The sequence below is a fragment of the Meleagris gallopavo genome, chromosome 23 (genome assembly GCF_905368555.1).
Source record: "Meleagris gallopavo chromosome 23, MGAL_WU_HG_1.1, whole genome shotgun sequence".
Taxonomy (NCBI): domain Eukaryota; kingdom Metazoa; phylum Chordata; class Aves; order Galliformes; family Phasianidae; genus Meleagris; species Meleagris gallopavo.
Genome location: NC_139426.1, coordinates 3,154,768 through 3,180,668, shown reverse-complemented (window position 1 = coordinate 3,180,668; position 25,901 = coordinate 3,154,768). Strand labels below are relative to the sequence as shown.

The window sequence follows — 25,901 nt, the reverse complement described above, 5'->3', positions numbered from 1 at the left end:
TGAGCCCTTGTGTTCAGTGCTGGTAGGAAAACGTGCCTTGTTTTGACAAGTAGCACAGAGCTGATGTACATTAACATTTACAGCAGGCTCTGTTTGCAGCGGTGGGTGTTTAACAAGGGAGTGTAAAGCATGCTTAACTCATTGCCACCTCTTCATCTATAGTATGGGAATAATTTGGGAGGGCCTTTTTGCCTGCTAATTGGCTGATAAAGGCTATCCAAATGCTCTGCTGCCTTTTGTTCCATTGAAGCCTGCTATGTGTGAGATGTTCCTATTTCAGTAAGCCTCTGTCTGTCCTAGCAGCAAACAAAGATGAGTCCAGCAAGCTGCTGATGTAATGTGTATGATGTAAGGGAGCTCACAGTGCTCCGTGAGCTGTACAGTTGTAAATTTCTTTCCAGAGTGTTGCTAAGTGTAGAGAGACATTATTCAGTAGGACAAAAGGTCTTCCCTAAGGCAGGATGCTGTAGCTGTAGCAGATAGGCACGTGCTAACATCTGGTTGAGATTCTTACCTCTGTGTGCTTCTCTAGGCTCTTGGATGTAGAATCAGAATGGCCTGGGTTGAAAAGGACCACAATACTCATCCAGTTCCAACCCCCTGCTGTGTGCAGGGTCACCAACCAGCAGCCCAGGCTGCCCAGAGCCACATCCAGCCTGGCCTTGAATGCCTCCAGGGATGGGACATCCATTGGAGGAAGAATCAGTTTTTGATGTCTGAGATGAAAGCTGGCCTCTTGTTGGCTCTTACAGATGAGTTTGTGGAAGGGAATGGGATCAGGAATGAGCTCAGCACCCTCACCTCATTCCACGCAGCGGGGGTGTGTGGAACAGAGCCTGAGTTACTGCCATACCTGCTATGTTTTCCCATAGATTTGGGAACTGAAGGGTTTCTTCCCCTGTAACGGAACTGCACTCACGTGGTTCCAAACTGTTAACATTTCTTCAAGATCATAGTAGAAATTTCCTGTTTGTAGGTTGTATCTGTGCATCTGGAGGGACAGATTGTTATAGCTATAGTCACATCCTGTGCTTATTGTAACTTAAGGAGAACTATTGAATTTCTGAAGCTTTTGAATGTGAAAATGATTATTATATGAAAAATGTGAGGAGCTGCAGTCATGTTTTCTATCTCTGCCGTGCCTTCAGTGAGAGCCTGTAAATCCACAGCTAACTTGGTGTGTCTGTGTGCTCATGGCTGCTATTTGTGGTGTGTTGAGAAAATCTCTTGGTAAGGAATCTGTCTTATTTTGGAGAGGTTGTAAAGGAAGCATTTGGCAGTCATTTCCTTTCGCTTGTGAGTCTGAGCATGCTTTGTGTTATAATAGTTTAAACATACCACAGGCTGTTGATAGAGGTATCAAATTTTCCATTCCCAAAGTAACTTTTAGTTGAAACTGGAGGGAAGAATGGGCAAGTTTCCACTCTTGTACAGCTGCTTTGATAGAGTTGAAAAGATGTTTGCTTGCTTCTTCCTTCCCTTCTGTGCTTGAGCTGCATACCCCTGCCATGGGTTTTTGTACAACCCACAGCACTGCTGCCTACAGAAGGTTTCAACTTGCTGCTTCTTGTGATAATTAACATTTAATTACCTTTTTCAATCAATGTATTATATTTTCACATAAGTAAATTTTTCCTGTTATGTTGTGGCTTTCAGCAAATGTCCTTTTTGTTTTCCTTTTTACTTTCATACCTTCAGACATAAACAGTGCATCACCTTAGAGTTAAATTCAAGGAGTTGCTGAGCAGGTTGAGGTATTGCTGTATGCATACCACAATCTGGTGGATAGAATTGGATTTTGTTGTGATGTTTTTGGTTTACTCAGCATCATTCTGCAATTTGGAGTTTTCCAGGGCAGGGATTTTTCTGACAGATGTCAGATGACAGAACTTTTTGTGCTTCAGTGTCTGCCTCTCCTGCCTTGTTTTGGTTTCCTGCTATGCAGAGCTGTAGCTGGGTTTCAAGTTGCTTGTCTCGCTCCTTGTTCTCTAGCAGCTTGGTCACAGTATCCCAACTGAATTGATTATGTTTTGTACGTACATACTTAGATAAAGTACATAAAAGCTTTTGTTGTAAACATCCTGCCAAGTCACCAAGTTCCTCACCTCAGTCATCTGAATGACCTTTCATCACTTTTTGCTCAGCTCTTCCCCAAGTGAGCATGCTGGCTTTCCTCCTCCTGGAGGTGCAGCTACTTTGGAGCACTGTCCCAGAGTCAGCTTAAAACATGAAAGGAAAAAGCTGTCCCCTGCCCCTTCCTTGTGTTCATCTTTTCCGGTAGCTGTGTTGAAGCCACAGGATCCCAGCAAGGAGCCCCAGCAACTTTCCAGGCAGGCTGTACCAATGCTTGGTCACCAGCACAGTGAGGATGTATTCTGGTGTTCTGGAGGAGCTCCCGTGCTCCGTTTTGTACCCGTGTCCTCTTCCTGGGTACCATTTGGCAGAGCCTGACCCTGTTCCTTCCAGGTGTTCCTAGATGGGGGTGGGATCCCCCAGTCCGGTTCCTCTCCCCCAGGCAGAGCAGCCCCAGCTCCCAGCTGTCCTGGCAGATGCTCCAGCCCTGTGCTCAGCCTCAAGGCCCTTTGGGCTCTCCTTGTGTGCCCATCTCCCTGGTGCTGGGGTCTGGGACTGGACCTGGTGCTTGAGTTGTGCCCTGAGTTGAGCAGGACAGGCAGGGTGCTCCATTCCCCACCCACTGTCTGTCTGCCTCAGGAGTTTGGCTTCTTGGCATTTGGAGGGGGAGGCTGCGGGCTGGCACTGCTCTGAATGCTCACTTAATTGTGTGGGGACTTGAGATCACAAAGAGCTCCTAGTGGGCTCCACAACAACTGTTTATTTTTTCATTTTTTCCTCAACACTTCCTCAGCTCGGTCTTTCTGTAAAATCCGGAGATTTCCAGCATGTGAAATTGCTTTAGCAGTCTTCACAGCTCCCTGGGGGAGCAACTTTTGTTTTCTCTCTTCCCTACTGTGACAGAAATGCTGCATGCATCCAAGATGCTGTATAAAAATAACCCAGCGGATTTCTTTCAGGCGTGCAGAGCGGAGTTCTGCAGGGCTCCCTTCATGTCCTTGAAGTCTCTATCACCACTCTGCAGCTGAGGTGATGTGCTGACTGTACCAGCAGCCTTCCTTGGGCTGCGTCACAGGTTTCAGATGGGCTGAGAACGAACCCGAGGTGACTTAATCACAAGCAGTTGTATGGGCTGGCAGTGAGTACTGCCAGCACACCGATTTGCTTTGTTTTTCAGAGGGATGTCAATGCTTTGCTCCTGATGGAATCAAGAGATCAAGAGTGGGGCCCGAAGGTGGTACTGGCTGCCCAGAGGATGGCTGGTGGCAGTTGGAGCAGCGCCTGGAATTGTGGGGGGCAGCAGTTGGGGCAGTTGGATGTGGACGGTGCTGTGGTCCTGTTAGTGGGTCCTGCCCCCAGCACTGACCTGGGGGTGGATTTTAGTGTTGATTCCTAAGGGCTCGCAGGTGGATGTGAGGTCTTCTGAATACAAGTGCTGTGTAAGTACAGAGTGGAAATTGGGGCTTTTGAGCCATGAAATGCATGATGGAGTAGGAACTGGTTCACTTCAGCGGGATCTGTGTTTGGTGCTGCGTAAACAGAGGCTTAGAACAGAACCACCTAACAGCCTCCCCAAAATCTGAAGGTTCCTGGTCCAGAAGGAATACAGATTCTGTTAGGGAGATCTGGAATGGTTAAAAAAATGGCAGTTCCAAATTACGGCGTTTCTGAAGTAGATTGAAGTAGTTGTACCTGCTGACTTGGTGCCTCTGTTGCTGCTAGAGATGGAAACGTGTGGGAGAGGAAGCAGGCAAGGTGCTGTGTTTAACTCCGCAGAGTTTACATTCTCCTTTGGTTTGGATTACAGAATGAATGCTGGCCTTTGGATCGTGCTGAAGCAATAGTAATGTTACACTGAATTTCCTCTGAGAGATGACTTTTGGGTAGTGTGGAAAAGCACCCTCCTAACTGGGGCTGCTGCAGCTGAGCTGGGCACGAAGCTGCATGGACATGGATTTGTGTTTCCATGGGGTGTCCAGGTGTACACTGCCACACAAGTGTAGGTGCATGTGCTGCTCACGCAGGTCTGAAGGACTCTGTAGGTGGCAGGAGCTGTTTTGTTGGGAGCTGGGTGATGCTTAGCTGCGTTGGTACTGATAAAACAGTCCATATCTGCAAAGGAACAAAATATCACCTCTGCTTCATGAAAGGTTTTGTTTGGGATATATAGCACGGTGTGAGCAGGTTGGAGCTGCTCTCTGCAGAGGAGCCTCCAGGTAACCGTTGCCCCCAGGGAGTTCTCTGGCTGATTTCAGAGCTTAAACCACCTTCTTGAAGCTTCTCATTTGACTGAAATGCCTTGCTGTTCTGGCTGGGAATGTGTGCGCAGCCGGTGATGGTATGGAAACTTGTGCTGAGGACTGGGATTAAGTGACAGAAGAGAAGCAGAGCTGCGGCAGTGCAATGCTGTTAGCTGGTTCTCCTTGAACCTATTCCCTTCCTCTTCCTTCCACCCGGTTTCTAAACCTGAAGGGAGAGCTTGATTTACGTGAAGCTGAGAACAGCATTAAGTCTCCTTTTAAAAATAGGTTTGGCTTAGCAGGGGTTTAATGTGTGACACTTGTTGCTTGCCTGAGTTGGGAAGTGACGTTAGAAAGCACTTGTCACAATCACATCTCCGTGTGTTCTTAAAATGAATTTAAGTTACTTTATTGCTTTGGTACAGTGTGTGCGAGGCAGGTGGTGTACTTGAACCTGCTTTAAACCAGTGAGCTGGATGGCACAGTGAGCTGCTGGCGGGTGTTTGTGGAGCTCTTTGCCCTGGATGTCTCTTTTAAAGAGAAAATGAGTTCCCATCCTGTCAGTCTAATCTCATTCAGTCTGTTTACAGCCTGTTTTGAGCATATACATCTGGTAGGCCTTGAGCTGTTCCTCTGATGAGTGAAATACTGTGTAATTCTGTCAGTGCTGCTGGTGGGCATCACCTTGAAGCTGTGGGATCTGTGCAGCGCTGTCAGCACGGTACGTGGCAGACTTGGGCCTGAGCACGGGTGAGATAGGCCTCAGGTTGGGAAGGACGCTTGTGAGAAGCAGTGGATGCGGCCGTGGTGTGTTGGGAAGCGGCAAATATGGATTTAATGACCAAGAAAATATTTGTTCAACCCATTTTTGAAAGGCAAGATGAAAAGTGCCCGTTGCAAATGGAGCTCGAGGCTGCACTTGGTGTGTGGTTTTGTTTTACTGTGTGAAATGGGGGCAGATGACGTGTCTGGAGGAAGGCCGATTAGTGCAAGCTGAGTTGCTCCCCATGGCAGTGATGGATGCTGGAGTGGTTGCGTTCATTCAGGAACCTCCCATGTGCTGCATACAACCAGATGGGACTTCAGATGGCTCTACTGTCAAAGCCCCACCTCGTTCACCCTGCTCTGCAGGCAGCACCTGAGGCTGCAGTGCTCTCCAGCTCTGCTGTGCTCGACCTGTGCACCAACAGTATGCGTTCTAATGGGATACACAAGTTCTACAGGTTTATGTTTTTTCGATTGCGCTTTGCCAGCACGCACCGTCTGCTAGGAGTAGTTGTTCAGAGTGGCAGGGAGCTCTGTCCTAAAGTGATAAGGCAGTTTTAATAGATCCCATCAAATAGTATTTTTGCAAATAAATGGTACTTGGCCTGAATGAACTTTCTGCTGGGAAGCTCTTTTGGAAGTCATGGGAAGCTGATACTTCCTCCAGCACACGCTAGAGCAGTCAGTTAATTTCAGTGGCTTGCCAGATGTCGGGCCACATTTGATTAGGAAATTGCAGTGAGGATGGATGCCGCGTGGTTGCTTTGTGCTGACCCAAGGGTTGGGTTTCAGCCCGGGCAGGTTTGCAGCTCTCTCGCAGCTCTTTGGTGCTGGAGCTGATCCCGAGGCAGTTCCTCCAGGCCGGGCTCCAGCTGCGATTTACTTATTGGTAAGATCTTCGCTTGGATTTGCCGTGCAGGGCAGAAGTGTGCGCTGCTCCGTGCCGACCGCACAGCGCACCTTACGTGCCGCGCCGCACGGCCGCAGGTAAACGCTCGCTATTAAAAAAAACAGAAAGGCCGATTTAAACGTACGATGAAGGCGAACGGCTTTTCCCGAGCAGACGAATTCACGCGGGGGGAGGAAGGCAGGCTTTCCGGCAGAACGGCTCGAACGAACCCGCCGGACCGGAGCCCCGAGCTCCCGGCAGGCCCCCGCGCCGTGCGGGCGGTTCGGAGGGGCCGCGCTCCGCGCCGGGTTTTCCCCCTCGCCGCCCGCCGGGCCGCGCTCCGTGCCCGCCTCCTGCCGCTGCCGGGCGGGTGGCGGCGGGCCCGGGGGGACGAGGCTCGCTCCGCCGCCTCTCCGCTCCCGGCCCAGCTGCCTGCACGCCGGGCGGCCGGCGGAGGGGCCTCCTTTTGTTCGCCGCTCCTCGGGAGACGCCGCCGCCAGCGGGTGAGTGCCGGGGCGCGGCTGTGCCGAGGGGGGACCGCGGCCGCTCCGTCCCCGGAGGCAGCGCGGGGGCTCCTTGCATTTGGGGCCGTGCTGTTGTCCGGGCGTTGTTTCACCCTATGGGAAAAGTTGGGTCAACTCGGTGGCTGAGGAGTTCAGGATGCGTGCGGACCGTTTCGCTTCGCTTCTCTGTTGTAAATCCAACAAGCTAAACGGATGTGCGGTGTTTAATTTCTTGCTTGAAGCAGATGGGATAAGGAGATAGGGGCTGGGGCTGGCCCGGACGGAGCACTCTCGCCCCACACAGAAAGCCTTTGGAGCAGCAAAGCACCGCAACCTGAGCTCCCCGTGCGGCTGCCGGGCTGCTGTGTGCCCACGGTGCTCCCCTGCGACGGCACCCTGGCCTGGTTGGAGCCCAACGTGAGGCAGCACGGCTGGGTTGAGGGACTCTCAGATATCCAGCAATGTACCTTCTGGGAGCTGGAAGTAAACAGGACTTAAAGCCCGGCACACAGAGGAGCGCTATGCCGATGTAAAGCCATTAATCTGCAGGCAATTAGTTCCAGCCGCGCAGCCAGCTCGGTGTTTTTGTCAGTTTTTTGTTCTTACAGACGACGGCGTATTTCAGGACTTAGAGAGCCTAGTAAATATCACAAGACAGACATTTCATGCGCTTAGCAGCAAGTTGAGAAGCGTGTGGGAGCAGCGTTTAAAAGCCCTTATTTGTGTTTCCAGCCCTGTAATTTAGCAGCGTTTCAACTATTTTTATCGAGCTCAGTGGGAGCAGCAGAAGGTGGCATGAGCTGTTGGATGTGGCTGTGCTGGGAGGATTCCACCATTCCTCCCTCCTGCTGGGGAGCAGCGTTACTCTGGTGCACCGTGAGACTCGGGCTGTGTGTGAGCAGCTTTCCAGAGAAAGGCAGTGAAGAATTTATCTTTTCTTGTGGTTGGGATTTATGAATTGAGGCGAGGGCTGACGTCATGTATCCTCCCGCTTCCTTTGTGTGTGTGTGAATGAGTGTGTGTTAGAGTTGATAGTGCTTTGTTTTACTTCAAATAGCCGCGGCTGTGCCTCGAATCCCCCTGTAGCTCTGTTGCTGTGGCCCTCGGTGCAGGCAGGCGGTTGGTTCTGTTGTGCCTCTGTGAGCTGCTTCTATGTGAAGTGGATGAGCCCTTAATTGTAATTACCACAGTGCTGCACGCAGCTGTTCTGCCTGCGTTGGCTGTCTGCAGCTTTACCGCAGGTTGTGGGGATTCTCTTGGTGTCTCAGCTCTTCTTTACGTAGAGGTGATGAGGTGGGACTTTTGTTTTCTTGTGTGTGTGTGCTTAATAGCGCATCCCAGAGGGCTTCTGTTTGTACTTCACGTGAAGATATAAGCTATTTGTTACTGAATTTTAATCCTAAGGCTTTGTTTTTAGATAGCATAGCCTTCACCAACCCGTACGCACAGCCCAGAGGTCCCAGCAGCTGCTGCAGCTTCTGGTTGTGCTGTTACTGCCACAGGGATGGACCTCTGTGGGTGGAGCACTTCACAGGGTTGTTGTATTCAACACCTATAGAAAAGCTCTATAGAAACAGAGCCATTCCATGTTGGCTGCTGAGATTAGTCTTCCTGCTGCTGAAATGCAGATGGAATGGGTCACATGCAGCAGGTGAACAGAGGGCACATCCCCACCGAGTCAGACTGACTGCAAATCTAGCCCGATGCACAGCTTCTGGTCCAGAAATGCCACACTGAGCGTCCCTATTAACTGCTGATGATAGGTATGATTGGGGTTTGTAGCTGCAGAAAGCAGCTATCTGGGGCATGGGGTGCTGCAGGCTGTGAGGAGGTTGCTCTTGTGGAGATGTGCTCTTCACTGAGCACACAGCTTTATAGGGCTGCCCCTGGCTGCTAGGTCAGCATGTGTGTGCTGATGTTTCTTGGTTCTGGGATTCCTTAAGCAGATAGAGAGAAGTTGTGTTGATGCTGTGTATGCTCCAAGAGGAGTAAAATGGGATTGGGAAACAGCAAAAACCAATGTTTTTGCAGTCTGTTGGTACGTGCTGCTAATGTGGTGTTTCACCTGAGGTCTGCTGACTGGTTTACAAAGAAACAAAAACAATTAGGAAGACAGAGGGTGCAGAAATGGATACGTGTTGATGATCGTCGTGCACGAAATGCTGTTTTTCCCCAAGGGATTTTCAAATTAAGGATGTTTCTTTGCAGCATTAGTCTAGCCTCTGACAGATGAACGGATTAAACGTGGTGGCTGGGCTTGTTACAGGCCCCAGCTGTTGGCCTGATTCTCTGCTGGCCGTTCCCATCCCTGCTGCAGGGCAGGGGTAGCTGGCTTGTAAGCAGAACTTCTTTCTGACCTGCTGCTGTTAGTGAAACAAGACACAACTGAGGCTCAGCCGAGTGCAGCAGCAGAAAGCAGAAGCAGCTCTGCAGCTCAGGTGCTCAGGAAGCAGAAGTTGTGTGTAACCTGTGGCATAAGGCTCTGCTCAGTAAGAGCCAGCCAGTGATTTATGGGAACGCAGAACAGCTATTGATGTGTCAGGCTGGGTTAAGTAATAGAGGATAGGCACCATGAGGAGCTTCTTGTAAGCTGGTTAGCTTTGTTTATGAAACCTCTGTAAATGGATCAGAGGTTTACCTGTTTTCTGTACTTAAATTCCATAACAAAGCTGGAATTCTTTCCAGAAGAAAGGACAAAAGTAATATTTATACTGAGCTTTGCCTGGGGTTGTGATTGGAGTTCTGACCCTTGCTTGGATGCAAGGTGTGAACAAATAGCACTGACAAATGTAAATAATTAAAGGCAGCTGGCCTTCTTTAGGAAACTTATTTTCAAGTTTTGCCAAGAAAAGGCCTCTGTGACTGGATAAACATTTTGCTACTGGAATAGAATTTGGTTGTGATTTGTACATTTGCTCGTAATTCTAAGCATGTGTTTTTCTACAACGGTGGGTTTAGAAATGTGCTTTTTTCCTAATGTTAGCAAAAGCACGAGATAAACAGAGGCAGTAAATTTGGTGCTCATGGTGTATCTGTATGGTTGGGGAATTCATAGCAACTTTTGGCCTGGTTAGGTTTCTCTAGGAATGGATTTAGTTCAGACAAGAATACAGTGTGAAATAGCAGTCTTGGAATGTGGCAGTGGTACTAGATGGTAGGTATTGGCAGATTTTCCCAACTCTCTTTTAAAATGCTTAATTGAAGACCTGTTTGGTGGGTAAAGGTGTGCTCAAACCTGCCAAGCTTAGGAGGGGGAACCCTTGTGTCTGTAATGCTGGTTTGGTACGGGTAACTAGCTTTGTCTCAGGTGCTGATTTGAATCTTCTTGAAACATGCAAAACCCTGTGTGCTTTGCTTCTGGTACTGTTTTCTTCTCGAACTTATTTAGAGAGATAAAATGACTTGGTCTTGAGATAAAGCTGAGATCCTGTTAATACGCAGTAAGTGTTTCTGCAGCATCTGGGGTCTGATAAGCTTGTTCAGAATGAAGGGCATTGGGTAGATGGAATGTTGGGTTCTGTGTGTGAGCTGATGTTGTTTCAGAAGGTTGGGGGCTGTTTTGGTGGCTGTTAGGGCCTGGAGGAAGTTCAGAGTTCAACCACTGTATTGGTAATGTAACGCATTGCTCCGTCACAGCTCGTTTATCTGGGCTGTAAAATGATAGCAGTAACATAAACATGATGTTGGAGCTTCAGGTTCCCTCATTCTCCATCGTGGAGGTTTCAGCCTCTTAATCTAATCAGCCTGCGCAATTAATGTGTTTACTTCTGATAGAACCAACATGCCACTTCCTCTGCCCTTGGAGCTCCGTGCTGCTGGTGCCCTCCCCAGGTGCACTGCAGCAGCCCAGCACGAGGCCTGGCAGTGCAGGGAGCTGTGGTTTGCTGTGCTTTGAGGGCTCTCAGGTTGAGTCAGTGCCTGCTGATGGGACGTGGCATTGGCATGTAGTTAACTTAGATCACGCACGGCTATGAAAATGACTGAGCCGTGGCACGAGTCAGCACAACTCAGGCACTTATGGGGTGGAACAAAGCCCGCGTCCTTAGGTCTGCCATAGTGACGGACCCCGTAGAACTCCCTTGTTACAGGCAGTCAAAACATACTGCATTTGCTCCATTTCCTACTGAAATCTAACAAAGCAGCCAAAAATCAGATTTCCCTTTCCCGATAATAAAGCTATTCCTTTGAGATTAGAGCTGGGAATGGATTTTTCTATATAGCGGTTCCTGCTTATTAATTGAATGCTCTTAGGTAATCTCGTGTGCTGGTTTGTGTGAGAGCACGAGAGGAAGAACATCACTATCCTGCATGTTTAATATTAGATCATTGTAATTGCCTTCAAGCTGGAGACCTAGCCTGTGTTTGTAGTTAAGACTGATATAAAAGAGTTAAGAGCAGCCCAAGGTTATTAGATCATTTGGAAACTGATTACCCTTTCACAGTGTAATAAAGTAATTATGAATAGTGTATGAAAATTGGTTGCAGTCTGTTTCAACATTATGACTGCCTGTCTTTAAAAGAAATTACATTGTCCTCTTTTGTGTTGTTCCTACAATTTGCATATTCCAAGCACGTTGGTTATTTGTCACTTCCAGCTGTAAATGCTAAAGAGCATTTAAAAAAAACAAATGATGCCATCTGTTTGGATAGGTTTCGGTGAGGTTTGGTAATCCTTCACCTTGGGTCTGTTCTCCTTTACAGTGGTACGTGCTGCTGTTGTTGGAGAGGTGCATTCTGGAATGGAGAGTTATGAGTGGTCCAAGCTATGATTAAAACACTGTTGATGTGAGAAATAGGTACAGCTGTGGGCTCCAAAGCACAACTGGGGGTTGCTGACCTCGGGGTGCTGTTCTGCCTTGTGTGTCTTCCAGCGGTTCCCAGACACAGGGCTGCCTGTGCTGCGTTCCTGCATCTTCATTAAGGTGCTGAGTGCTGCTGACACAGCTGAAATAACCATTGGAAGTTCAAGCATGAGGTTCTGCAATGTGTTTTTTGCATTGCTCTCATGGATAGCTTACAGCTTGAGGAAACTCCAGCCAGACCAGACTTGCTCCATGAACACTGGTGTCGTTTTCTACAAAACTGAATTTCTTTTGTAGGAGGTTCCCTTGTTCTCTCATGGCTTACCAACGCAATTTGATACTAAAACTGCATTGGAAAATGTTTCGTATTCCTTCTTCAGTGCAGTTGCATTTTGAAATACCTGCTCATACCAAAGTTCATTCTGATTCAGAGGCCAGATCATAATTCAGCATATGTTAAGAGCTCGTCAGCGGGTAATAAATCTCACCTAAGCTGTATAAGTTATCTCCTGGGAGAGGCCGCAGGACTGCAGGAGACAACAGGCTGAAATGCTGGGTACGTTTAATTGGGCTCCAACTGCTGGGCAGCTGGCACTGGGTGCCTCTGCTCCTGCTGTGCTGGGAAGCAGTGCTTGGCCAGCTCCTGGCTGGGCCGGGGTGGCAGGAGGGAACTTGGTTGCATGCCAGGAGGCTGCTGAGCTCTGCTCTGGGGCTGCTGTGATAGAAGCGTGTGATAGAAGTGTGGGTGCAGGGATGCAGAGGGCAGTGTGTGGCACAGCCCTGCTGCTGGGGGTGGCAGTGCTGCAGTGTGAACGAGGCCAGCGCGCTTCTTGTGCGGCTTAATAACGCTTTGCATCACTTGTTCGACACTTAATGGTTTATGGTCTAATTTTGCAAATCACTGTGCTCAGCAGCTTACAAGATCAGACCTAAATACATTAATCCAGCTATATTGCCTCATCCTGTTACATTAGATGCCATCACTTCAGTCATACAATAGTTAAGAGTCTGCACTGAGACTACTGGAAGTAGAATTTAATGTCTGAAGTGTGACCGAAGTCAGAAGTTATTTCATGCAGTCTTAAAACACTTCCTCTTGGTTTAGATTAGAGGCAGACTAATCATTTGAAGCGTTTCTTAATATTTTCTTCCCTTTTCTCATGAAAAACGCAGCCAGTTATGAACTGCTTTTAAGTGGATTTATTAGCAGTGGTCAGCAGGTTGCTGATGCAATTCTTCTTGGGGTGGGGAAAGGCTGCAGGAGGTTGGGAAGGGCATTGCTCTGAACTGGGGTTCTTCAGAGCTGATCAGCAGCTCGGAGCAATAACATGGTTACTGTGTAAGTGGATTTCTGTGTTACGTTTGGTGCTACATACACATGGAAGAGGTATTTTAAGGTTTAAAAAAAAAAAAAAGGAAGCTTGTTCACTGACTTTGAGAGAAGTGAATGAGACCAGAGGGAAAAGCCATCCGCTGGCTTGCAAGGTGAGAAACTGTGTTGGATTCCATGGGATAAATAGAAATCTGGTGTTTGTGTGTGCTGTGGAAGCTGGCAGCTGGACAGGGAGAGAGTTGCAGTGGAGGTTTATAAGTAGTAGAGATTTAGATTTATGATCTGAAAGTGGCCATAGACAGTGTTTTCTGTTTGCTGGATGGTCCCATGTTAAGACAAGCTATGTCTGCTCATTTCCCTTGTTGTTAGCTTAGATGGTCTGTGGGATTTCTGTGGTTCCCTTCTTGTGCTAAAATCTTACAACATAAGGAGGTGGTCTATTTCCTAACGAGCCGTTCACCACCATTTGTTATCTTCAACGTTCAGCCGCAGCCGATGATGGTGTGGGAGGAAACTGCCCCTCTGATTCAAGTGAAATAATTACAATTGCACAAGACTGTGCAGTGAATGAGGGAAACATGGCTTAATGTTACGGGGTGATTCAAGTCCTTGCTATTGGGAGAGGCAAGAAGATAAAGTCAGGGACATGGGATAATCTTCAGCATGGGATACAGCGAGGCCATGAGCTGTGCTGTGGGTTGGGACTGCAGGTGTGCTTCGGTCTCTGCTTTCTGTGCCCACACTTGTTGCTCTTGTGTTTGCTCTTGGAATGATATTCCTCTGCCCAGAGCTGGAGAGTGGGCACCATGCATATCACACTGCCACCAGTGAGGTTTTGCTGCTTTAAATACTGGCACTTGTTAACTGTATTCTGTAAATGCACTAAAGGAAGTGAGATGTAATTTAATACATTGCAGTTGTGAAGCATTAGGAAATTATGAAGAATCTGCTGACCGGTTGCTGTAGACAGCCTCTAATGTGAGACAGAGATCAAGTCAGTATTTCACACACGAATAAGCACACTTAATCTCCTGATTACAACAGGGCTTCTGTGCTGGGGAGAGGCTTTGTAGGGCAGCTCTGCTGACTGCTCTGTCACTCGGAGCAAGCTGCTGCTCCAAGGAAGTGAGACCAGCTCTGAAATCAAAGGCATTCCTCCTATCACTGCTTATGTGAAAGCATGTTAAAACAGTAGACAACAAAACCAGGGCTTGTGAATGTCCGTTGCCCTTCGGTAACTTTGTACTCTTTTTTTCCCCCTTGTTGTAAGGCTAGAAGAGCAGCATTTCTTTGCGTTTCCACTGTTGTGAAAGTTGAAGCCACACCACCAAATTGAATTATGGCTGTGTTTGTGGCCACGTCTGGTCGCTCAGCCTGGCCCAGGAGCCCACCCTGCAGTTCTTCCATTTTGGGTAATTGAAGTCAGCAGTTGCGTGGAGTTGAATGAAACTGCTAATGTGGCTGAAGAGCAGGACTTGGGCCTTTGTTTGCTGCTCCAAGAAAGGCTTTCCCAAAAATAACCCAGTCTAGTTTTAGTTTGAGTGCTTTAAATGAAGATATTTTTGAGGCTTTCTAGAAGATGAAAGGCTTGTTTGAAAGGGCAGATATTTAAGAAGAAAATGCAAAGGCGTAGCTGTATGTACTGAGAATGACAATAGATGGCTGTTCAGATGTAGACGTGGAAGTGCCAAAGTAAAACACAGGATGGACATTCCCAGCAGTTGGTTACAGCAGGTAGAGATCTGCATGGTCTTTGTGTGACCTTTGCAGCTCTGGTCTCGCCCAAGTACACATGAGGGAAAGCTTTCATGTTACACTGAGCTCCTTTCTTGAGGCTTCACAGGCAGGCATTAGGTGTGTGATGTACTCAGAACTGATAATCACGTGTTCCTGCTGAAGCCAGGGCTGTTGTGCAGTGGATGTATGACTGCGCTTTATGTCAGTGCCCTTCAGCATTGCTGTTGTGCCAGGAATTTCTCTTGCTGCTTTGATTTCTTTGTTGGTGTTTCCCTGGTTGGAATGGGCAGTATTTGTTAATGTTTGTGTTTTTCCCATTGACTAAGCATGTTACAGATCATCTTTTTGCCACAGACTTGCCTTGCAAGGAATCTGCATGGATGGCACCAAGCTCTTCCTTTTTACATCTGACAAATCTGTCTTCCAGTGCCTCTCTCAGCAGATGAATCTCTGGCGGTACGTGATGTACTGGGAGCTGTGACGGAGCTCTTGGTGCATGGCTTGGCACAGAGGTTGGCTGCTGCTGGCATGAGCTTTCCTCCTGCCTCTCACTTGCTGTCTCTTGTTATTTGTGCTTGCTTGGCTGAGCTGTCCTCTGGCCCACTGCTGGCTTGATGCAGTTGTTGGAAGGCAAGCGGAGTCGTGACTGATAAAACTATAGTGTTAATAAATAAATAAATGTGTGTCACAGAGTAATTGCTAATTTTGTTTTGTAAGTATTGTTAAGCAGCCAGGTGTTGTCTGGGCTCCAGGTGATGTGATGCTCCCCAGATAACAGCTCTGAGTGCAGTAGCAGCTCTGTGCAGCCCCGTGGGCCTTCCTCCCCCACAGCCCATTGCTGCACTATAGGAACGCTTTAACAAGTCTTAACTTTGTTTGTAAGTGGTGCTGTGGGACTGTTGCTTTGTGTTACTCAGACCTATATTGCTGTAATCATTTACATGAGCCTGACTGGCTTCAGAGACAAGGAAGTAATCCCTGGTGTTGTGTTTACTGTCTGTTGCTCCTTGCTTGCTCCCTCCCACTAATTACAACTAGAGAGGCCATTAGAGCACCCTCTGAAATCACCTGAGGGGTTCTGAGGAGCTTGCAACTCTGGCTAACTTATCTGGGGAAGTGTTGGTTGTACAGAAACTTCCTAAGACTATTGACTTGTATGTAGCTGCTCTTAAACAAGTCTCATTTCTCCCAGGGTTCATTAGGGATTGCATTACTTTTTACGGAAGCCAGGGTGTAAAACTGCCCAGAAGTAGGTGTTCTCATCTCAGTCACTGTTGTGAATATGGGCCAGCAGTTCTGGGGGGGAGGTGATAGCTGGTAATTGCACCTTAGTTTTATCCCTGGCCTTCCAATCTGCCTCTGTGCTTCATGCTGTTGTGTTTTGTTCTCACTGCTCACTGAGTTTAGGTCCTCTTGCAGGTAGGGAGGGGAAAACATAAGGCTGTGGTCAGCCGTGAGATACATGGTGGGTTTCTGCCTTTCCTCTGGAGCTGTGAGCTGCAACCGGGGAGGGCCTCTGTTCTGCTGTGTGCTGATGGGATGGCGAGTGGGGAGCAGTTCCAGGTGAATGAACACACCTGTGCATGCTTAGATGGCTCACAAGAGCTCTGAACTGTAAATATGGAACTCGTAATGACCACTGCTGGGCCAAGTGTTCCAGAGCTGTGTTTGTGCTGTGAGCTCCCAGCACAATGAATGAGATGGGGAAGGCCACTGCTAAGAGGTACGTCTTAAAGTGAGTCTCTTATAGTTGATTTGGGATGGAGAGGAAAGCAAGAAGAGAATGAGCTCATTGCTGACCACATTATTAGTGGAATGAGCTCCCAAAATACTTGGTCACCTGAATGCCTGCGACTCCTGTTTTCAACAGCAAACAGAAGATAGGGGAAGAATGTGGGGGAAAGCTGATAACAGATGCTCTCAGCCTTTTCTGGAACAGAAAGGTTAAACTGCATGCCTCAGCAGAGAGGTCAGCCCTTGGTGCTGCTAATGAGCTCTGCCTCAGGAGTGGGATGTTAGGAAGGCAGAGCTGTGCAGGCAGCCCTGGGGTGTGATTGAGGCAGGAGGGTGCATTCTGACACACAGCACTGGAGGTGTTTGGATGCTTGCAGCTCAGCGCTGTGCTGTGGCTGATGGAGCTGAGATTTCCTCTCCTCAGCGCTGTTAGGTTCCCTTCTCACCAAGGATCTTGAAGGTTTTCTTAAGGCAGCTCTTCATACCTCAATAACGTGTGGGGGAGCCTTTATGGGCCAATTCTTGTTGTTTAGTCCTTTGCAGTAAAAACAAGTGTATAAACTTACAGAATTCTTCCTGGATGTAAAAATAAGAAAAACTCCTTGGAAAGACTTGAAATTCTGGCAGTTGCAGAGCATACTTCTTTAATCTGATATTAGTGGAATACAGTGCCTTTCTATCTTGCAATACGAGACTGAGAACTCAGAGAAGAATGGTCCTGTTGTGTTTATGAAGGCTGCTAACACGTCACCAAGCAAGTCTTGTCAAAAGATTTATCTGCCTGGCATGCTTAAAGAGCAAGAAGGAGCTCTTCTCATGTTTTTGGTTTCTGTGTCTGGTTGGTTGCCTCCCTGTTCTGGCCTCATGGCATTTCTGTTGGACTTGCTTCCACGTTATCTTTAAAACCCGAATCCTCAGGTATTTAAACCTCTTAGCTGGTGTTAACGTGCACTGAGCTGCAGTGCTTTGGCTCCGGTGATGGTTTCCAGGTGCAGACATGAAATGACCACCGAGCTGCCTGTGGTTGGGCCAGGTCAGCAGCTCGGTGCCCAGAGCTGGCCTCGTTTTTCTCAGAGCTTCTCTGGCAGTAATGCTGTGCAGTTATTTGTGGTGTGTACGGGCTGTATTTCACTGGAGGGGCAAAATATATCCGGGAATCTTCAAAACATGTTTGGGTCATCGCTTGGATGAAAGATTACTGAATATTTTCTATGGTAATACTGGCTTAATTAGAAGCTGAAAGAAGCTTTTCTTTGCTCTTCTGGCATCCTCGTGCATGCTCTGCTCCATAAAGCTGAAATCTGCTTTCACAACCAAGATGAGCAGGAGCAGCTTGCAGTGCAGTGGTGGCTGCTCGTTCAGATTCTTTGCACAACTCCTCCTGGTTCCTTGAGATTTCAAGAATCTGAGAGAGACCTCAGGATGTTTCAAGATGCAGCTGAATTAATACGGATGAATGATCTGTCAGTTACCATCAGCTCTGGGTTTATTTCTCCCTCATTCTTGATGTCACTAAGAACAAGACAAAAGGACTGGCACTGTGACTCTTCTCTTCCTTCTGTTGTTTCTTTATGTTCTCCCAAATCAATCTGTAAACAGCATTCTAGTTTTAATAACTGCAGAGTGTAGTCATATATGATGAAGATGATGAGTATAACAGGCACAATGAGAAGCAACAGGAGAGGCTCTGAAAGGAGAACTTCTTTGTTAGGATTCAGTGTCTTGGTGTTGTTCCTAACCCAGAAGTTGAGCCCCTGTGAGCTGCAGCCCCACACAGCTGGCTTTTACCCATTCCTGGAGGCCACTGAGTAAAACTTTGGGGCATCCTGTGTATCCTGCAGTTTCTAGTCTCCAAGAGAGATCTCCTGTACACGGGTTGAGACACCACTGCTTGGAATTTTAGATAGCCCCGGGGAAGTAATTTGTTTTCATTCCAAATAAATGATTATTTGCTCTCTTAATTATGTTGTAACAACAGTAAGGGGTTGGGGGAGGGAAAACAACGAATCCTCAAGCTTGCTATTGAGGAGTTTCCTAGCCTCTAGGAATGGAAGACATTTCTTATTGAGTCTCCACGGACTGTTGCTATCACTATCCCTGCAACTTCCCTGGCAATTGACAGGTTCATTGTGGCCGTCTCTCCTGGAGCTGCTCTGGGTTCCCCTGTGTGTTGGCAGAACGACGGCAGCTGCTGTGAGGAGGAAAGCAAATAGAATCGTTTCTTACCTGGATGATTGGTTCATTCAGGAAATGCCCGAGAGATTCGAGCTCCAGCCTGAACTGTATCAGTAACAGCAATTTGTCTCTGTGACTGTTTCCATTGCTGGAAGCAATAGTCTGCAGGGCCAGGAATACGTCGTAGGCTTCAAATCCACAGCTTCACTGCCTCCTTAAAAATCAAAATAGTCCTTTACTTTCCTCAGTGTGCTTCCAGGCACTTAACATGCAGCATTCAGCCCCATTAGGTCCCATGTTTTGTGCTGAAGGTGCTGCAGCCTTCTGCTCAGCGCAGTCGTTCCTGGTCGCAGTGCAGCATCCTGGGGAGTTGTGTGTTGGGTGCTGGTGAAATGGGGCTGGTACACAATTAGTACGCAAATTCGAGTTACAGCTGCTCTATTTTTATGAATGGTACAGAATGTGCAGTGTAAGATGGGACTGGACTGTGTTTTAGGATAGCAGTGTGAACTCCTGGGAGGAGTAATAGAGGCTGCAGGAGGACAAACCGTAATTGTAAGATGCTGCTGTGACTAGCTGCGTTGGCATTCTCTTGTACTGAGTATCAGGTATCTTTTCTGAAGAGGTGTGAAGTGTTTTGAGTACTTCTCTGCTTGTTCTTGGTTTGTGTGTTTTGTTTTTTTTTTTTTTTGTTCTCTGCAAAGCAAAATGATGGGTTTCCCAGCTCTTACCCTGGATTGATGACTATGGGAAGATAGATATCTTAGCTGCTAGAAGGCTCTCTGGAGACAGAAAGTGCTGCTGGCTGCTGCTGCGAGGTGCAGCGTGCAGAGTGCAGGCACGGTCGTTTTGATCTGAGCAACAGAGAGGGCGTTTGAAGGAAACTCCATTTTGAGTGAAAAGAATAATGAGACGTGGCTGCACAGGGCCAGTGCTGTTTGGCCTGCAGTTTGGCTGCTGGGGATGGCAGTGGGGGGAGCTGGGTGGGCAGCCCCTCTGTGCTCTTGGCTGTGCTTTGGGGATCCTGGATCCAGGCTTGCTTACTCTAGGCTTGCACTGAAGGAAAAAATAATGCAGTTGATTTTAAGTGTATTGATTAAATGATCAAGGAGGTAAAAGCATAGGATTATCTCTTCCCATTCTATTCCCCAGCAGGAAGCTGAGTGTGTGAAGCTGGTGGCTTATAAAATCCACCTCCCTGTCTTCTGTTAGTGGTAAAGCAAGCATGATGTGTGGAGAAGCAAATTTTCTAAGTACTGTTTTATTTTGAGTTCATTCATTCCTGTGCTCTCTGGGTTACAACTTGGTTGTAAAACCACTCGCTCTGGTTTTGGGAAGGTGGGTGAAGCTGTCTTTCCACAAGTACTTTAAAGGGCCGTCTTGTATTTGCAGCGTTGTATTTTCTGTACTAAGTAACTCTGGGGTGTGGGTTCCTCTTGTTTTAATGGGTATTTTCAGAAATCGAAAGAATGTCGAATATTAACACGGGCTTTTTCCCCTCTTTCCTCCCCCTTCCTCCTTCAAGAACCTTTTTAAAACGCTGGGGTTGTTGGAGTGGTTGAATTTTTCCTGGATTTGAGTGAGAAATTCAGAAGACTGAAGCCCAGGCTCACTGTCTACCTTTCACGGAGGCCCAGCCGTGAGAGGACAGAAGAAGGCACGTGGCGAATCATGACAGCGGACAAAGAAAAAGACAAAGACAAAGAGAAGGACAGGGATAGAGACCGGGACAAGGAGCGAGACAAGAGAGATAAGGTGAGGGAGAGCGAGAACTCGCGTCCTCGGCGGAGCTGCACGTTGGAAGGAGGTGCCAAGAATTACGCAGAGAGTGACCACAGCGAAGATGAGGACAATGACAACAACAGTGCCACCACGGAGGAGTCCACGAAGAAGAGCAAAAAGAAACCACCCAAGAAGAAATCCCGATACGAGAGAACAGACAACGGTGAAATCACGTCTTTCATCACGGAGGATGACGTTGTGTACAGGCCTGGAGGTAAGAAGCTCCTGTGTTACGTTTGCCTTGCAGCTATTTGTGCACTTAGCTGGCTGCAGCACACGCTGTGCTCTGCTCTCTTCCTGCTCCAAGCTGTGTTTGTATGGGGGCAGGTTGTCACGTTCCCGTTGGAGACAATTATGGGTGCGCACACAAAGCTTTACAGATACGTGTCATAATATCCCGTTTGTTGAGATGGAAGTGAGCTTTCCTTTAAGAATGAGCCACCTTTTTCACTTTCTACTCCGTTAACTGTGTCCAAAAATTTTAAGTTGAACTGGACCGTGTGCTGTGCACATTGGTCTGAACTTGAAACTAGACATTTTCTGAGCTAGAGGTTGGATGAGGTGGTATTTTCCCCCCATTTCTGAGCTGTTCTGCAAATCCATTTTGTTTGTTGAAATCCTCATCTCTTCTCCTTGAGGAGTAAATTAGGTGAGGTAAGATCTCTCACCCATTATCTCATTTGCTTTCCCTGCCCTCCCAGTAGCTAGCTAATGCTTGTGCACAGCAAGATGTGTACTGAGCAAACCCACTGGTGTCAGAAGGTGTCTGGTGTGAGGACAGCAGTGAGCAGCTTGCATTATGCTCTGGATGTATGCATGGACGTGCCATGCAGTTGCTGCAAAGTTCACATGAGGTTTTCAGTCTCGTGTAAGGTTTCGAGGTGTAACCTGTGGCTGCTGCCAGCTAACTTGTTCCTGAAAGTAAAATTGCAGAGACTATTCACCTGGTTGTAGTACTTCTTTGAGCAAAAAAGTCCGTGTTCATTCGTGCTGCGTTTTAGTAGTTAATTGCAGTTGTTTGTTTCACCACGAGGAATATTATCTTGGACTGTACTGTTCAGAGTGCAAGGGGCTCTGCCAGTTTTATATTGCTCTTTGTCAAATGATTGCTGTGGTACAGTAATGCTGCTGGAGTAAATCAGATGAATTCCAAATAAAATCCATGAAACTACAGAGGTAAAAGCTTGTCTGATTTTCTATGAGCTGCGTATCTCAAGTACTAAAATGTCATTGTGTGAATAATGTGAGTGGTTGAAGTGCTCCATCCAGATGTGGCTGCAGGAGATGCTCTCAAGTGCCCCTTGTACTCGTGCAGCACAAGCTGCAGGTGGGTGCTAGAAATAGGCCTGTGTGTACTTGGGTGCAGAAGTTGGTCATTCTACGTGGAAGCAAACTACAAAGGTTTGTCAGAACAGCTCACCTGCTGAAATGCTTCAGTGGCATCTTTGGAACAGTTGGAAACGGTCTTTTCCTCTCCATCAGGGCTCGTTGCTGAGTGGTAGCTGTTGCTTGAGCAGTAGCAATAGGGAGCCTGCCTAAGGATCAGCTTTGGAGCAATCTTATTTTCAGTGTCAGAGGATGAAAAATACAAGTATGTTAGGAACAGCTGTTGTGTGGGCCCAGCAGTACAATGCGATATGCTGGCTTTCATCGCGGAAAGACTTGGCGTAAAATTAAGATGGAAAATCACAGTGCTCTCAATTTCATTCTGTAGCAGATTGGAGGAGAATGAGTGCTTTGTTCAGGAGCTGCGGTGCTCTGTGTACCACTGATGCAGTGGCACTTGGCTGGAGGTTTGTCTGCAGGGCAGCAGGAAGCACAGCTTGCACCTTTGCAGGAGGGTTGTGGAAGGAGGCAGCAGATAGCATTTGTTGTTTCCCCACACAAGAATCCATTCAGAGGAGAAAGCTCCATGTACAGACATAGCTGGAGCCCTGTGTGTGGGGTGTAGCTGCCCGTGTGGGGGAGGCGGTGGCTGTGCACCCTTTCCATGTGTGTGATTCTGTCTCTGGGATACGAAGCTCTCATATGGATGAATTAAAGGTCTGCGTTTTCTTTCTGCATTTTCTCTGCTGGTGTTACCTTATTTCAGTAGGAACCAGCCCAGGAGCTGTACTGTACCACTGTCCCATTGCTCGTTGTGCTTTAACATTGGTCTGCAGGAGCAATGTGAGCATGTGCTTGGTAGTGCAGTGCTGCAGGGGTGTGAGCAAGGATAGGACCATCATGGACCTGTTTGAGATTTTTAATACTTCTTAAAACTTAAAGAATAACTTCCTAACAGGAGCAAGCTTCTGAATTCACACTTCAGCACATAATATATATTCTAAAAGAACTATAGTGCATATTGCAGAAGAAAATCTTACATCTTCTGGCTAGGAGGCTATATATAGGGAGATGTGCGTATAATTAAAGGTATAAATTACATACAATTTGGGAGAGATGAAGAGTCTCAATGAGACTCACCCAGCAAGGAGTAGAAAGATGAATGTTAAAGGTGTGTGCGGAATGGATAGCTGTCACCAGCTTACATCTTTAGGGCTTCAGGGAAGGGAAATCTTCTCCATTTGTCTGATTCCATCTCTTAAATACTCTGATGTGATCAGGAATGCTGAAGGTCTGTGTTTTGTACCGTGAAGCCCTCAGTTGCAGTCTCCCTCTGTCTGCTGCGCAGTGTTTAATCCAGCACTTGATTTTCTTAGTGCTAAACTCAGCACCTGTATTTGAGTAACAGTAACTGTAAATAAATAGATCATCAAGATCCTTAGATTTTTTTTTTTTCAAACATGTTATGCTGCTGTGTTAATGTGCAAATACTGTTCTTATTAATTTGCATGGACGTAATGAACATATGCACAGCTTTAAACCATGCATCTAAATTTGAGTAGAGCTTAGAGATGACACTGTGCAATTAATCTCCTTAGTTGTGTTGGCACTCACATGGATCTGTCCTGAAAGCTGCTGGCCCACATCCCCATCTGCCCCCTCCATTTCCACAACCTCCCTTCCGCTTCCTTTTGCATCTCTGGTTTTAATTTGCTTGGCAGTTCTCACCTTGTTCTTGTCACGGTAAGGAAGTCACTCTTGTTGCACAGAGTGAATTGAGGTTTGGTGTTGAGCAGTGCTCCCCAAGTGCACCTAATGGCTCTGCTGGTGCCACTGCTGTCGTGACATTACTGTGGTGGCACTGTGAGTCTGCACTGGGAAAGCTGAGCTGGGTGGAGGTCTGGGCTGGTTTGGGAAGCAGGTGGCTTGGTGTGTCACCCGTGGACCAGGACAGCACTGTTTGCTCTGCCTGTGTAGGAACATTTAAAGGGATCTGCGGGGATTAAAAGGATTGATGAGGATCTGTTTCTGCAGTGACATCAGTAGCTATGTAAACAACACCTCAGCAAGAGGAGCTGATGTGAGGTAATGGAAGGTGAAATGCTGCTGCTGGGAGAGCCAGGCGTTAGCTGACTGCATCTTTCCCTAGGCCAGGATGACTGCTGAAGTGATGCGAGTGCTCTGTGCAGCTGGGAGGGCACCGAGGCGAAGGAGCTGCACCTCATCTGTGCTCAGTGCAGCGTGAGTACAGTGAGAGGATGTCTCTAAGTAGCATCCATCCGTGGTTGTGCCGTGTGTTTCTCCACGTGGGCTGGCAGTCTTCTAGCATCTGCTCCTGTGTCCAGTTAGAATATCCAGCTCTGTAGTTCAGTGATAACGTGATATTGGCCTTTGTTTAGCCATAGCCTTTGCAGTGAGTGCAGTAGCCAGGTGTTTTATTTTCCCTCATCTGTACGTGGCAGAGGTGTGTGAGTCCATGTTAAGGAGCAGAAAGCCTGCAGGTGGACCTGGAAGCAGTGCAGTCGGTGAGGTGCAGTTCAGTGTTGGCAGTGCCTGTCTGAGCACTCAGCCCTTCCTCTTGCTGTGGCTGTAAGAACACATGTGGCACTGCAGCACTTCCCTTCGTATGCCACAGGTGTTCCAGGCTGCTCCGTGGGATATTTCGTGTGGGTACGGCCCGATGCTGGGGATAGTTCAGATATTGCTGCTGGAAGATAGAACTGAACATGTGTATGGACTTTTCTAGAGCTGCAGGTTGGTGTCACTTTGGGATTCCTGTGTGTTTCTGTCCCTGACTCCATGAGCTGTTGTCAGAGAATGGAGCAGGCTGGATTTGCAGGTCAGATACTGTTGCAAAATACCACTGCTGACTTGTCACCAAAGGTATCCAAGGGAGTTCTTACATGGTTTTCACTTGGATATGTTCTGAGTTACAGTGTTTGGCCCTTTTCCAAAGGGAACGCTTGGACTCTGAAGTCTGTGTCCATGTCAGCAGCCGGGCACGGAGCCCACAGCGTGATGTTGTTGTGCTGTCACATCGAGAGGCACCAGGGTCACGTTTGGGGCCGGCGTGCAGCCCTGGTGCTCAGCTCCATCCCATGGAGCGCGGCCAGCACTGCTTCCAGCTGCAGTGGAGCAGTGATGCATCTCTGGGGTCCGGTGAGACAAGGATGACCTCCTGCTGCCTCTCCGTCCCCCGCCTGCCTCCATAGCAGCAGCAGTTCAGGCCTCCAAATTCCAGAGCTTTGTTTCACTCCTGGCTCTGTCTTGTGAATTGTTCCCTGCATGTTTGGCATTGTTATAACTGAGGAAATTGCTGACATAGTTGTTTTAATCTGGAAACCCCCACCAGCTTTATCAGACAACCGGCCAGTTTTGTAACAGAGTAAACAGAGGGAGGGGGAGGAAGCACTTTGTGATAAGCAGCTCGGTGGTATTTGGGTTGCTGAGTGTCAGCAGGATGGAAGTGCAGGGATTTGGCTCGCTCCTTGACAGTGACTGGCTCCTGTCTGACATGGCTCGGGTGCTTGTCAGCCTTCCAGGTGCTGCCTCCTATTTATTCTGACAGCTTTACCAGCTGAGAGAGGTGGGCATGCCAGAATTCAAGTATAAAAATAGAAGTGTTATGAATATGTATCTTCTGTAAACCTTGAAGTTCTGGCAAGTCTTGTTGAGATCTGTTAAGAAGTTGGAAAAGATGTTTTTTTTCCTTTTTCCTGCGGAATTGTAAAATTGGAATTTTACACTTAGCAGGAAGAAATGGATTGGAATGACTTGTCATGGGATTTGATTTGGGGCCACTGTGGAGCAGACTGCACTGTTAATGGCTCCCTTCCTCCCTTTTCAGGTGCTGGGAGGAAGAAAAGCCCATTCTCAGGTGGGAGGATCCCCAGGGCTGAGCCGGTGGCTGAGCACCTACAGCTCCTTTGCTTTTGTTGTGGGGAGAATTCAGTGGTGTGGGAGGTGCTGCAGCCCGTGCCTTTATAAAGCTGGGGACTGCAGCCTACAATTAACTGTCATTAATTTTGTTGAATAGAAATATGTTCCATTTATTGTACAATCAGGGGCCAGGCTTGAATGAGTTTAAATAGATGAAATCTAAATTATACTGACAGTCCATTAAACAGCAGCAGAAACCCTTTAAAGAAAATGGATTCGCTATGATACCAGTTTATAATAAAATCATTTGCCAAATAAGAACTACAGTCCAGGCATCAGGAATACTCCTGCGAGCCTCAAATGAGCACAGTAAATTGCTCGAGCCATTTATTGCAGAGCAGAGCTCGGCGCGTGGTGCTGCGCCGGGGAGCGAGCAGCACTGCTTGAAATCTGCTCAGCAGGAAGTGACAGTGCGAGATCAGCACTGCAATTTGTTTGCTGTCAGCCATACGGGGGAAGAGAGGCAACTGCACAGCTCCCGACCTGTCAGCTGCAATATTTTTCTAGATAAAACCACGTATCTGGTGTTCCCGATGTGTTTTTTCGTTGTATTTCTGTGGCTGGCATTAAAGCATTGTGCCCAAGGTGTGCTGCAGTGAGAGC

At 47.7% G+C, this 25,901-nt stretch overlaps 1 protein-coding gene across 6 annotated transcripts in view; it reads left to right on the top strand.

The window, feature by feature from the left end:
• Positions 1–25,901, top strand: part of RERE (arginine-glutamic acid dipeptide repeats) — a 168,185-nt gene that overhangs the window by 30,747 nt on the left and 111,537 nt on the right. For 4 of the 6 annotated variants that reach the window (XM_085242307.1, XM_085242305.1, XM_085242304.1 and 1 more), the window contains exon 2: positions 19,777–20,247. In XM_085242307.1, the coding sequence (XP_085098433.1) occupies positions 19,923–20,247 (325 nt within the window). In that variant the 5' untranslated portion in view covers positions 19,777–19,922. Of the gene's footprint in view, positions 1–6,321; positions 6,471–19,776; positions 20,248–25,901 lie in introns of those variants that run through there. The other 2 variants (XM_085242303.1, XM_085242308.1) reach the window with 2 other exon arrangements.